Source organism: Chelonia mydas, chromosome 23 (genome assembly GCF_015237465.2).
Source record: "Chelonia mydas isolate rCheMyd1 chromosome 23, rCheMyd1.pri.v2, whole genome shotgun sequence".
Taxonomy (NCBI): domain Eukaryota; kingdom Metazoa; phylum Chordata; order Testudines; family Cheloniidae; genus Chelonia; species Chelonia mydas.
Window position 1 is genome coordinate 18,112,960 of NC_051263.2, and position 11,575 is coordinate 18,124,534.

Consider the following 11,575-nt stretch of genomic DNA (forward strand, 5'->3'; position numbering starts at 1 on the left):
TGGGAACAGCGCCAGAGGTGGCTGCATCTCACTGCCAGGCGAGCCATCTCCGTGGGGCGTTATGTGCGGCTGTTCCCCCAGTGCCCTTCCCCAGAGGTGGCTGCATCTCAGTGCCAGGGGAGCCATCTCCGTGGGGTGTTATGTGCGGCTGTTCCCCCATGTGCCCTTCCCCAGAGGTGGCTGCATCTCAGCGCCGGGCGAGCCCTTCCTGTGCAGTTTTTGCTATACGTTTGTGGGCAGTTTTGTGCTGGGTTGTTTCCTTCCCCTTCTCTGAGCCCTCTGGCTTCCTGGGATGGGTGTCGGGGTGTCTCTGCCAAGTGCCCAAGGCCTGGCCCTGCCTGCCCCACAGCTGGGGGGAGCGGGGCTCGGCGTGCCAGTAGCCAGCCCTTCTTGGGGACCAGCCGCTTCCCCTGCCCTTTCTGGGATCCTCTCCCCTCCCGACCCCGTCAGCTGTGTGCACCTCCCGGTGGTCAGGAAATGACCTGCAATGGAGACTAACCTCCTCACATATGCCAGGTGCAATTCTGCTGTGACCAGGGCATTAATATCAGGCATTTCCATACATGGGGATGGTTCACCTGGCACTGAGATGCAGCCACCTCTGGGGTGGGGCAGGTGGGGAACAGCCACACATAACACCACCGCAAAGGACTTGAGGGCAGGAAGGGAAGGCATTCTCTGTATCTCAATGACACGGGGATTTAGGGAGCCCTAAATCTGGATCTCCATCTGGATTTGGCCAGGACACTGGGGATCCATCCTTAGCTCTGTGGAACAGGGTCTGCAGAGAGATCAAGGCCTTGGTTTTCGTGCCAGATGTATGACGCAGAGCAGGGCTACCCGGGGCCGTAGGGAGACTGAGAGGCCTGGTTTGGGGAGGAGGAACTGACCCAGGTTGCCTGTCTCCCTCCCCGGCCTACTCCTGGGGATAGCAGGGCTGGGGCCTGGGGGAAGGGCCGAGCGGCACGGGTGAGACATCTGCCCCATGGGGAAGTCACAGGACCCTGACTTTGCCTGGAACCTGTGGGGAGGAACTGGAAAGAGCAGAATGTGATCGGAACAACAGCAACGGGAGGCTCGTGTAGTAGAGAGGGTGGGGGGAGGTGCGGGGAGCCAGGACTCCTGGGTTCCATCCCCAGCTCTGGGAGGGGAGTGGGGTGGAGTGGTTAGAGCTGTGGGGGCTGGGAGCCAGGACTCCTGGGTTCCATCCCCAGCTCTGGGAGGGGAGTGGGGTCGAGTGATTAGAGCTGGGGCGCTGGGAGCCAGGCCTCAGTGTTTCTCAAATGCGGCCACCAGGGGCTTTTCTCATGGGGAGCGATGGGGGGCAAAGCAGGGGCCCCTCCTCTGGAGCCGCCAGCAGGGACTGGGCCCTGCCACCCTTTGGAGAGACAAACACAAAAGGAGCAGGGGGCAGCCAGTGAGTTCACCACCCTCGCGGGGGTGGTGGGTTGGGGTTCAGCCCTGGGCTTCGGCCATTCAGTAACGGGTTCTGGCCTTACCACCCCCTGTGCCTCCTCTGGCCCTGGGCCTCCAGCTGACCACCCCCACCTCCCTCATCGACCCTAGGCCCCCGCTACCTTCTCTGGCCCCAGGCTTCAGCTGCGTGGTGCCAGGCTCCATCCTGCACCCGCTGGGCTTTGGGCTCGGGCCATGGGATCCGGCCTTGGGGCTCTGGCCCCACCCGTGCAGCGGCGGGGTGCTAGCCCTGGGCTCACTGCCTCCCCTGGCCCCTGCCCCCCATCGCCCCAGCCCCCGCTGCCTCCCTACCTACCTCCCCATCCAGAGCATGATTTGTCCCCGGGCTTGCTGGGGCTGAGCAAGTCTGCTGTGAAAAATGATATTTGTGTTTTGGTTAATGTCACTTTTCACAGCAGACTCAGTAGCTAGCTGGGAGGCTGTGAAAAAAGTGATATTAACACACACGTGTCACTGATCACAGCAGCTGACTTACTAGCTAACAAGTCTTTTTACAACAACAACAATAACAAAGGCAAGAATGTGCAAAGCACCTTATTCGTGTTTCAGTTCTGTTCAGGTCCAGTAAAGAATAGAGACAATTGTCCATAATTTTTATTATTGAGTCTGAAAACAAAAAGCCCCACATAAATAAATTACAAGGATTTGGACATGGGTCTGTGCATAGTTATTTGTTTTCTCTAAAGTTAATTAAGTATTCTAGGAAAAACTTGTCAAAGTGGCCACCAGCAAGATTTGGTAGCCACATTCTGAGGCCACTAAAAATTTTGTTCTGAGAACCCCTGCTCTGAGGAAGAGAACTAGAGCCAGGGAAAGAACCCAGGAGTCCTGGCTCCCAGCCCCCCCTGCTCTAACCACTAGACCCTGCTCCCCCTCCCAGAGCTGGGGAGAGAACCTGGAGTCCTGGCTCCCAGCCCCTGTCCTGCTGGAGTGCTCCGACATTGCTAAGTCGGATTGTGATGTCAGACACACCTTGCTGTGATGTCATCAGGCAGGGGGATGATGGGAGGAGGCAGTAGGATGATGTCGCGGGGCTGCCCCGCGCTCCCCCGACAGGACGAGGATGGTGCAACGCGCCTGGGTGATGACGTGGCACCGGGACGTCCTAGCACGGCATGACACAATATGATGATGTCATAGTGTAGCATGAGGTAATCACTCAGTACAGTGATGTCATCATATCTCAGCGTGATGACACAATGGCACAGCCCAGTGCTGATGGATCTCGCAACACAATGGAGCGTAGTGATGTCACAGTGCAATAAGATGACATCACGGCCCAGCATCATGTGTGACTCGGTGACGTCACGGCTCAATCACCAGCTGTCACCCCCAATCCCTGCCCCGTTGGCCATCGAAACCCTCCCCGCTCTCTGATTGATGGAAATCTGGGCCTGGCATCTCGGGATTGGCAGGGTGAATCTCTAAACCCGCCCCCTCGGCTAGCTCTGCGCTCTCTGATTGGCTAAGTCTTGTGACAGTCTGGCCCCCACTTGCGTCTGTACCGCCTCGCTCTCTGATTGGCAGCTACCTTGCACGCCAGGCCACGCCCCCCACGCTTTGCGCCCTGTGATTGGAGGGAGGCGCCGCCAGCCCCGCCCTTTCTCCCGCGCTCGGTTCCGTGCTGCGCGGCGCCGGGATCCGAGGCTGCCGGAGGAGCGCAGGGGAGACCCTCGGGCGCGCGCATGGTGAGGGGGGGTCCGAGGCCACGGGGGGGAGACCCCCCTACTGCCACGTGGGCTAGGAGGGGAGACCCCCCCCCGGACCCCATGGGGAGGAGGGGAGACTCCACCAGGGTCACATGTCGGGGAGGGGAGACCCCCCGAGCCCCATGGGGAGGAGGGGAGACCCCCAGTGGGGGACGAGGGGAGACTCCCCCCAGGGTCACATAGGGAGGAGGGGAGACCTCCCCCATAGCTACACGGGGAGAGGGAAGCCCCTGGGAAGGAGGAGTGCCCCCCTCCTGCAGACTCATGGGGAGGAGGGGAGACCCTAAAGGGGAGCAAAGAGGGAACCACCCCCCACAGATGAGCCGGGACCTGGCCGGGTGATGCAGCCCTGCCTGGCGTTCTGTGTTGCTGTTACTGAGCTGCCCTCCCCAGAGGGGAGGCATCTCAACATCCCTCTATGCCTGGCCTGCTTTCGGTTGTGAAAGATCCCCAGCAACCGCAGGGGGAGGGCTCTGATGCTGAGATGCAGCCACCTCTGGGGCGGGGCAGCAGGGGGACAGCCACACATAACAACACACGGGGAGGGCTCCTGCGGCGCTGAGATGCAGCCACCTCTGGGGTGGTGCAGCTGGGGGGCAGCGCCCGGGAGTGCTGTGGTGTTGGAGAGGAAGTGGGGGGATCCGGGCTCTGCCCCGGGCGAAGGGTGTTATAAGGGGGGTGCTGTGGGCCCTGCAGTGCTAAGCTTGGAGCCATTAAGCTCCCCGTGGGAAGGCGATTAGTGAATGGGGCTATTTCCTGCCGGCTCCTGCCTGGCATCGCTGCTGGGGCATGTGACAGCGATTAGTAATTAATGCTGGTCTGACCGGCTCGGCCCTGCCCTGCTGGGAGCGGCCCGGGCTGGCCGTGGCTCCAGGCCTGAACAGTGACTCGGGTCCATCTGGTGTTCTCACCTCCATAGGGGGTGGAGTGGGGTCTAGTGGGCTAAGGCAGGGGGCTGGGAGCCAGGACTCCTGGGTTTTCTCCCCGGTTCTGGGAGGGGAGTGCGGTCTAGTGGTTAGAGCGGAGGAGCCGGGACTCCTGGGTTCTCTTTCCAGCCATGGATCTCGACTTCCTGTGGCTTTGCCACTGCAGGTGCCGCTTGGCGTGCGAAGATGGCAACGGGCGAGCCCGGCTCACCGACACGGGAAGGGATGGCACTGCCCCAGGAGCAGGCCGGGCTGTGCCCCACAGATACAGGTGAGTGCCCGCCTGGGGCGGGCCCCCCGTACTGGGGACAGAAAGGTGTGGGGTTGCCCCCCATCCTGTTGCCAGGGGCGTTAGTGGGGCCGTGGCCACTGGGGACCCCTGCCTTACAGTGGGGACGCCCTCCTGATTGCTCTGCCTGCCCCATTCTGGAAAGGGGCATCGGGAAGACGCTGGAGCCTGGCAGAGAGAGAGTACCCCTAAATTGGTCACATAGGGGGCAAGGGAGATGTCAGGGGGCAAGGACTCCGGGATTCTCTCGCTGGCTCCAGGAGGGGAGTGGGGTCTAGTGGTTAGAGCGGGGGGCTGGGAGCCAGGACTCCTGGGTTCTCTCCCGTCTCGGTGACTCTCTCCTTTGCCCCCCAGAGGGGGACGAGCCCAGCGCTGGCCCGGAGGAGCAGGAGGAGCTGCCTGCCCCACAGAGCAACGGGCCCTTGAGAGCGGCTGATGGCCAGGGGGATGCCCAGGAGGAGCCGAGCGACTCGGCCTCCACTGACAACACCTTGGAGGACTCGAGCGAGTTTGGGCGGCCCCTGGGGGTGGTGGCCTGCGAGCCGGGGGGCCCGCTGGCCCCGCCCACGCACCGCGACGAGGACGTGACGGCCGCCAGCTGGCGGGCCCGCCGGAAGCACATCTTCGTGCTGAGCGAGGCCGGCAAGCCCATCTACTCTCGCTACGGCAACGAGGAGGCCTTGTCCTCCACCATGGGCGTCATGATGGCGCTGGTGTCCTTCATCCAGAGTGGCGACAATGCCATCCGCTCCATCTACTCGGGTAGGCGGGGGCTGGGCTTCAGGGCAGGGGGCGCTCTCCCCTGGCAGTCAGGGCCGGGGGCTGGGGGGCGCCGTCCTGTGGGGTGGGGGTCTCGGCAGGGGGCGCTCTCCCCTGGCAGTCGCTGCTGACCCAAATAATTGAATTCCTTAAAAATCCCGTAACACTTGCCCCCCAGTTGAGGCGGGACCCCCAGTGTCCTGGCTGTTGGGGCGCGGGGGATTCCATTCCACCTGCCTGATTTCCCCTCACCGCAGTTCCAGTTGGACGGGAGGAAACTAGTCACCGAATTATCCAGCTGCTGTGCTCCACCCCAGAGGTGGCTGCCTGTCGGTGCTGGGCAAGCCCGGTGTGAGGCTGTATGTTTGCTTTGGGGGTATTTAGAGGGAGGAGGAGGCTGGGACGCTGGCAGACCTGTGGCCGCAGGTGCACGGATAGGTCCCAGGGGAGCCGTAATGAGATTAGGCCTCGGTGGTTGATACGTTGCACTGAGAGCGCATAAATACGTGAGGCGTGACAGATGGAGAGGAAAACTCATGGGCCGTGGAATGGGAGATGGGGCCTTTCCCCTCTAGGGGGCACTGGCTCCCATCCAGCCCCAGGGTGGGGAACTGACTGGCTTAGGGCGGTGGGGAATGGGACATGGGGACTGTCCCCTCTAGGGGGCGCCGGCTCCAATCTGGCCGGTTCAGGGGGTTGGGCAATGGCACTCAGGGGTCCCCGGGAGCCGGGCAATCTCACTGTCTCCATGTCTGCCCCTCCGCCCCAGACGACCGGAAGCTGGTGTTCGTGCAGCAGGGCCCACTGGTGCTGGTGTCGGTGTCGCGGACGCTGCAGTCGGAGCAGCAGCTGCGCCAGGAGCTGCTCTACGTCTATTACCAGATCCTCAGCATGCTGACCCAGGTGAGCATCACCCGCATCTTCGAGCGCAAGAAGAACTACGACCTGCGGCGCTTGCTGGCCGGCTCCGAGAAGATCCTCGACCGCCTGCTCAACCTGGTGGAGTTGGACCCTGGCTTCCTGCTGGGGGCCGTGCGCTGCCTGCTGCTGCCCGCCTCCCTGCGGGACGCCCTGGGCACCCTGCTGCAGAAGGCCATCACCCCCAACCTGGTCTTCTCCATCCTGGTGGCCCGGAGCCAGCTGGTCACGGCGGTGCAGGAGCGGGCGGTGATTGAGGAGTGCCGGCTGGAGCCCACCGACCTCCACCTGCTGCTCAACCTGATCGGGGCCAGCTCGGCCTTCCAGGCCGGGGAGATCTGGACACCCATCTGCCTGCCCCGCTTCAACCCCGACGGGTACTTCTACGCCTACATCTCCTACCTGGACACGGAGTGCACCGTCTGCCTGGTGCTGCTCTCCACCGACAAGGAGTCCTTCTACGCCGTCTCGGACTGCAAGAAGCGGGTGGAGGAGGCCATGCGGACTCAGGGCTCGCTGCAGGTGCTCTCGGGCGGCCTGCAGAGCCCCTCCTATGGCGTGGGGCAGGTCGGGGTGCCCGACCTGCGGCACTTCCTCTACAAGCCGCTGGATATCCCGGAGAACTACCGCCAGCTGCCCCAGTTCACCAGGTACCGGGGCGCAGCAAGGCTTGGCTCTGGCTTTGGCCGGCGGGGTTGGTGTGTGGGAAGCTGGGTCATGTCGGTGGCCTTGAATTTGGACTAAGCCCTGCTTAGTTCCTGCAAGGTCCTGGTGGTAGGGGCACTGGGGAGCAGGGGGATCAGCAGGGGGCGCTCTCCCCTGGCAGCCAGTGCTGGGCACTAGGGGGCGCCGTGCTGAAGGCAGCAGGGCAGGTGTCAGTTGAGCTGTCCTCAGTTTGCAGGGAGGCGTTCCGCAGCTGTGTGCTCCACCCCAGAGGCAGCTGCGTTTCAGCCCCAGGTGGGTGCTCCCTGCAGGTGCAGCCTGTAGGGCGCTTTTTGGTCGCTGCAGCGGAGGATGGCTGGGATGTGCCAGCTGGACAGACAGCCTCTCGGACAGACAGCTGTCCTCCCTCTCCCCCCTGCGGCTCCGGGACGAGTTAAACCAGCCTTACGCAATCCCAGCTTTAAATAGGGCACGTCATGCGCTGCCCAACAAGGTGGCGTGTGTGAGAGACTGGCTGCTTGTGGGGATCACGGGGGCGGAGATGGCCCAGGGCATGCTGGGAATTCAGGGGCCTCAGCAGTGCCATCACGTGGGGGAATGGTGGGGGTAGCTCAGTGCCAGGGGAGAGGAGCTCTGACATCATGAACCTCCCAGTACCCCCAAAAAAGAGGCGGGTGACACTGTCCATGTGTTATAAATGGGGAAACTGAGGCATGTTCTTTATGTGCTGGAGCGGCAGGGATAGAACCCAGGAGTCCTGGCTCCCAGCCCCTCTGCTCTATACTACTAGACTGGGGGGCTGGGGAGGATTGCAGCTGAGAACCTGCCAGGGTGGGAAGGGTCAGTGTCAGGCACTTAATGAACCGCTTTACACCACACAACCGTTCTTCCTGTCAGCTGGACGTGGCATGGAATCGGGGTCTCTGAACTTCTTGTTCACAGCCTGAAACAGAAGTGATTGGTTGACAATACACCATGTTAGTCAGTCACATGGGCTCGTCCAGCAAGTGTTTCTCCCCCACATCAGAATGGGGGTCCGCCTTTCCCGGGTAGCTCCTCCCCGTTCCGGATCAGAATGGGGGTCTGCCTTTCCCTGGTACCTCCCCCCCATCCCAGATCAGAATGGGGGTCTGTCTATCCTGGTACCTCCCCCCCAGTCCTGGATCAGAGTGGGGGTCTGTCTATCCTGGTACCTCCCCCCCCGTCCCGGATCAGAGTGGGGGTCTGCCTTTCCCTGGCACCTTCCCCCCCCGTCCCTGATTAGAATGGAGGTCTGCCTTTCTCTGGTACCTCCCCCCCGTCCTGGATCAGAGTGGGGATCCGCCTTTTCCTGGTACGCCCCCCCCATCCCAGATCAGAGTGGGGGTCTGTCTATCCTGGTTCCTCCTCCCCATCCTGGATCAGAATGGGGGTCTGCCTGTCCGGGTACCTCCCCCTCCTCCCGGATCCAAATGGGGGGTCTGCCTTTCCCAGGTGCCTCCTCCCTGTTCCAAATCAGAATGGGGGTCTGCCTGTCCGGGTACCTCCTCCCCATCCCGGATGAGAACAATGGGCCCGTCTACCCTGATATGAGGTGACCGGATAGCCATACACCAAATACTGCAACAGGATCAGGATCTCTTGTCCTCCCTTCCTGGCAGTACTAGAATGAAGGCCTGTCACGTGAAGCACACAAGGGTCAAATCCACCTGTGGGCTTCTCCCGGACCCTCGTGTTAGCCAGTGGGACTCCCTGCCACAGGATACTGGGGCTGACAGCCCTGCAGGCTCCAGGAGTGTCTGGAAGATCTCAAACCAAAGGCAGGGTTTTGGCAGGGCAGGCCCCACCCCGGGGGCAGCTGGATTTCGGCAGTGAGCGAGCACTAATCTTTGGGGGCTGGGAAGCAGTTTCCTCTGGGGTTCCTCAGCTAGCCAAGATGCCGTGCTAGATGGGCTCACGCGCCAGCTGTTTCTAGGTTTCCTTCTAGTTCAGTGTTCTCCCTGCCCTCCTGGTTCTGCAGGGTGCCGGGTTGAGACACTGGTAGCAGCAGCGGCAAGGAGGGGGCAGTGCCTGGTCTCTGTGTCTAATCCCGCCCCCTTGGCATCTCTCGCCCCCCGCAGCCCAGAGCTGGAGGGGCCGTATTGCAGCGAGGAGGAGCAACACCGGCTCTTTGACCTCTACCATTACCTGCACAGCCGCATCCACAGCACCTCTCGCCCCCTGCGCCTCATCTACCATGTGGCCGAGAAGGAGACGCTACTCGCCTGGGTAAGGCAGGGCACTTTTAATGAGGCATCTAGGGGGGTCATGGGCCCTCATCTCCCCAGAGGAGCAGCAGGGCCCTTCTTCCTCCCCAAGAGAGGCTGGAGGACCTCCTATTACTCACTCACCACAGTTGGCTCCGGCTCTCTGCAAACTCAGGCAGCATCACTCACACGTGGGTCAGTTTCCCCCAGCTCAGGCCCTCCGCAGACTCAGGGAGTGTCACTGCCTTTGTGACACCTGGCTTATGATTTCAAGGTTTTCTTCCCAACTAGGAAGGCGAGATGCTGACTCCATTCGTAATGGAAAGCTGAGCTGCTGCTGTGATCACATGACTCTAGCAATTGCCCTTAGGCATGAGCCTAGATTGCCTGGGCCTTCACCTGGCATTGGCTGGGGGCTTGGGAGAGACCACTTCCTGTCTCAGTAATATTCTAATGTGAGGAGGGTGGGACTTCCTGCTCTGTCCTTTCTATCTTGCACTGGGCTCATTCCTGCTCCCCTAGCAGGAAGCACAGTGATGCCTGGCGTAGGAAGTGATCGCCAAGGCCTGACCAGTCCCACCTGGATTGCAGGGGAGATGGTTCAGGCTGCTTGTTCCCAGAATTCCAGCATCAAGGCCCCACATGCTGCAGAATTCCCAGGCAATTGAGGGGTGTGACTGGGATATGCACCTTAGTGTGATGTGTCCACTCATGTGATAGGCAGTGATGTGCTTTGGTTTTAACCACCATCAGTAGGTTTCAGAGTGAACATGTGTCCCATTGGAACTGCTTCTGGCTGTCATGCTGACAGCTGCATGTGGGTTTAAAGCTTGTGCTGCCTCCCTCAGGGCTAATGGTGAGAAGAAGCTGGGGAGCGGGTTTGGAGAGGGAGGACAAGAGACAAGACCGTGCCGGGTATAGGGGAGAGGATGGGTTGACCTTTCCTTTTTCCATGTTCTCCTTCTCAGGTCACCAGTAAGTTCGAGCTGTACACCTGCTTCAGCCCCCTGGTAACCAAGGCCGGCGCCATCAATGTCCTCACCAAGCTGTTGCGGTGGATCAAGAAGGAGGAGGACCGGCTCTTCATTCGCTACCCCCCAAAGTACTCTACCACGCCTAACCCTGGGAAGGGCGCCAAGGGCGGCCGCCCCGATGGTGCTGAGAATGGATTTTTTGCTGGTCTCTAAGCCTGGGCCTGCTTCACTCGAGGCCCCTGTATTTCACTGGTGATTGGATAACTTGGGGGGGAATCCCTTCTCCTCTTAGAAGGGGAGGTCAGGGACCTCCCCACCCCTACACCGAGAAGCCATACTCTCTAGGAGTTGGCTCAGGCTTGGCCGGCTCATTCCGGGGTGGTGTTGATGTGTGGTTATCTGCCTGATTTATTTATTGGCCTACTTGTGTCTCCAACTCTCTGTTGGGGAAGCCTGAGTGGGGGTTATTGCTTCACTTTGAGCCTTGTGCTCCAGGCTGATGTGGGCACGTAGGGGCATGGCGAGCTTACGCTCTGGCTCGCATAGGCCTGTACCGAAGGACTCCACCTGCACCGTGGAGCTGGGGTTGGGTGCGGCTTGTTCCATCTCCTTGACGAAAGCTGGTTTTGGTTCCTTCCCCTGGAGCCTCTGCTCTCCGCCTCCCAGTGTGGATCGGCCGCAGGCCCCTGTGAAATGGGCTGTGATGGTGTTTCTCTTTCCTTTGGATGAACTGTGGCTAATTGCACCCCTTGGCATCGGAGCCCAACCTGCTTTGAAACCATTTTTCAACATCCTCTGCTCTTTAAAAACCTGAGCCTGGAATGAACTTAGATTTCTCACAGGCACCGGAGATTGGCGGCTCATGTTTGCCAATAGATTTAACTGGGTGCTGTGTCTGGAAACATAGCTGTATGTGGGGCGGGAAGGAGATTACTCTCTCATCCCCCCGCCCCATGCACATGCTCCTCTCGATGCTATAAATTGCAATTGGGTGTTGGAGTTGCCTGCTGTGTTGTATTCTCCTTCCCTGGGCTGGTTGTGTTCGTTAACGCCTGCACCAATGCACTCTTCCCTGCTGCCCGTATTAATTTAATGTTCCCTTTGGAAAGGCGGATCCTTTCACAGGAAGTGTCGAAATGCTCTTTGAAAGCAATGAACTGCCTCCCTCCTTTGCCAGTGACATCTGTGCCCTGCACTATGGTAACTGGGCTGCCTCGTCACTTTTCAGTCTCCTTGTCCATCCTGGTTGCTAGAAGGAAGGGCTGTTTGCTCCCCCATGGCCTTAGACCTATCGATCTGCAGTGGGATTGATCCAGAATCCGCTGGGTCTGTTTCTCACAGGAGATCATCCCATGCCTCTGGAAAGCCAGCCCCTGCCTGTGTCTCCTTTTAACTTGCATTTAGCTGCTCCAGGGAGACCTGGCGGGGTTGGGGAAGCAGAAGGAGTTTTCACATGCATGACGCACTGTGCCTAAAACCATCTTGGGTGGCTGTCAAATGAGGTGTCTTCCTGGCTGGCATGTTCAACTGAGAATCAAAGTCTTATTAAAAAGTTGTTTTGATGAGGGTACATCTGGCTTGCTCGCTGGCCAGCACAGAGGATCTTGCCAAGGGAAGGGGGAATTGGGGCTTTCTA

The 11,575-nt window shown here is 60.3% G+C and overlaps 1 protein-coding gene across 1 annotated transcript; it reads left to right on the forward strand.

Annotated features, from left to right (window-relative positions):
- Positions 1-2,950: 2,950 nt before the first annotated feature.
- LOC102933681 (vacuolar fusion protein MON1 homolog B) lies at positions 2,951-11,509 on the forward strand. The gene is made up of 6 exons (XM_007069571.4): positions 2,951-3,164; positions 4,278-4,382; positions 4,755-5,162; positions 5,929-6,727; positions 8,840-8,987; positions 9,934-11,509. The coding sequence occupies exons 2-6, from the start codon at positions 4,298-4,300 to the stop codon at positions 10,150-10,152; spliced, it is 1,659 nt and encodes a 552-aa protein (XP_007069633.3). The 5' UTR covers positions 2,951-3,164; positions 4,278-4,297; the 3' UTR covers positions 10,153-11,509.
- Positions 11,510-11,575: the final 66 nt, after the last annotated feature.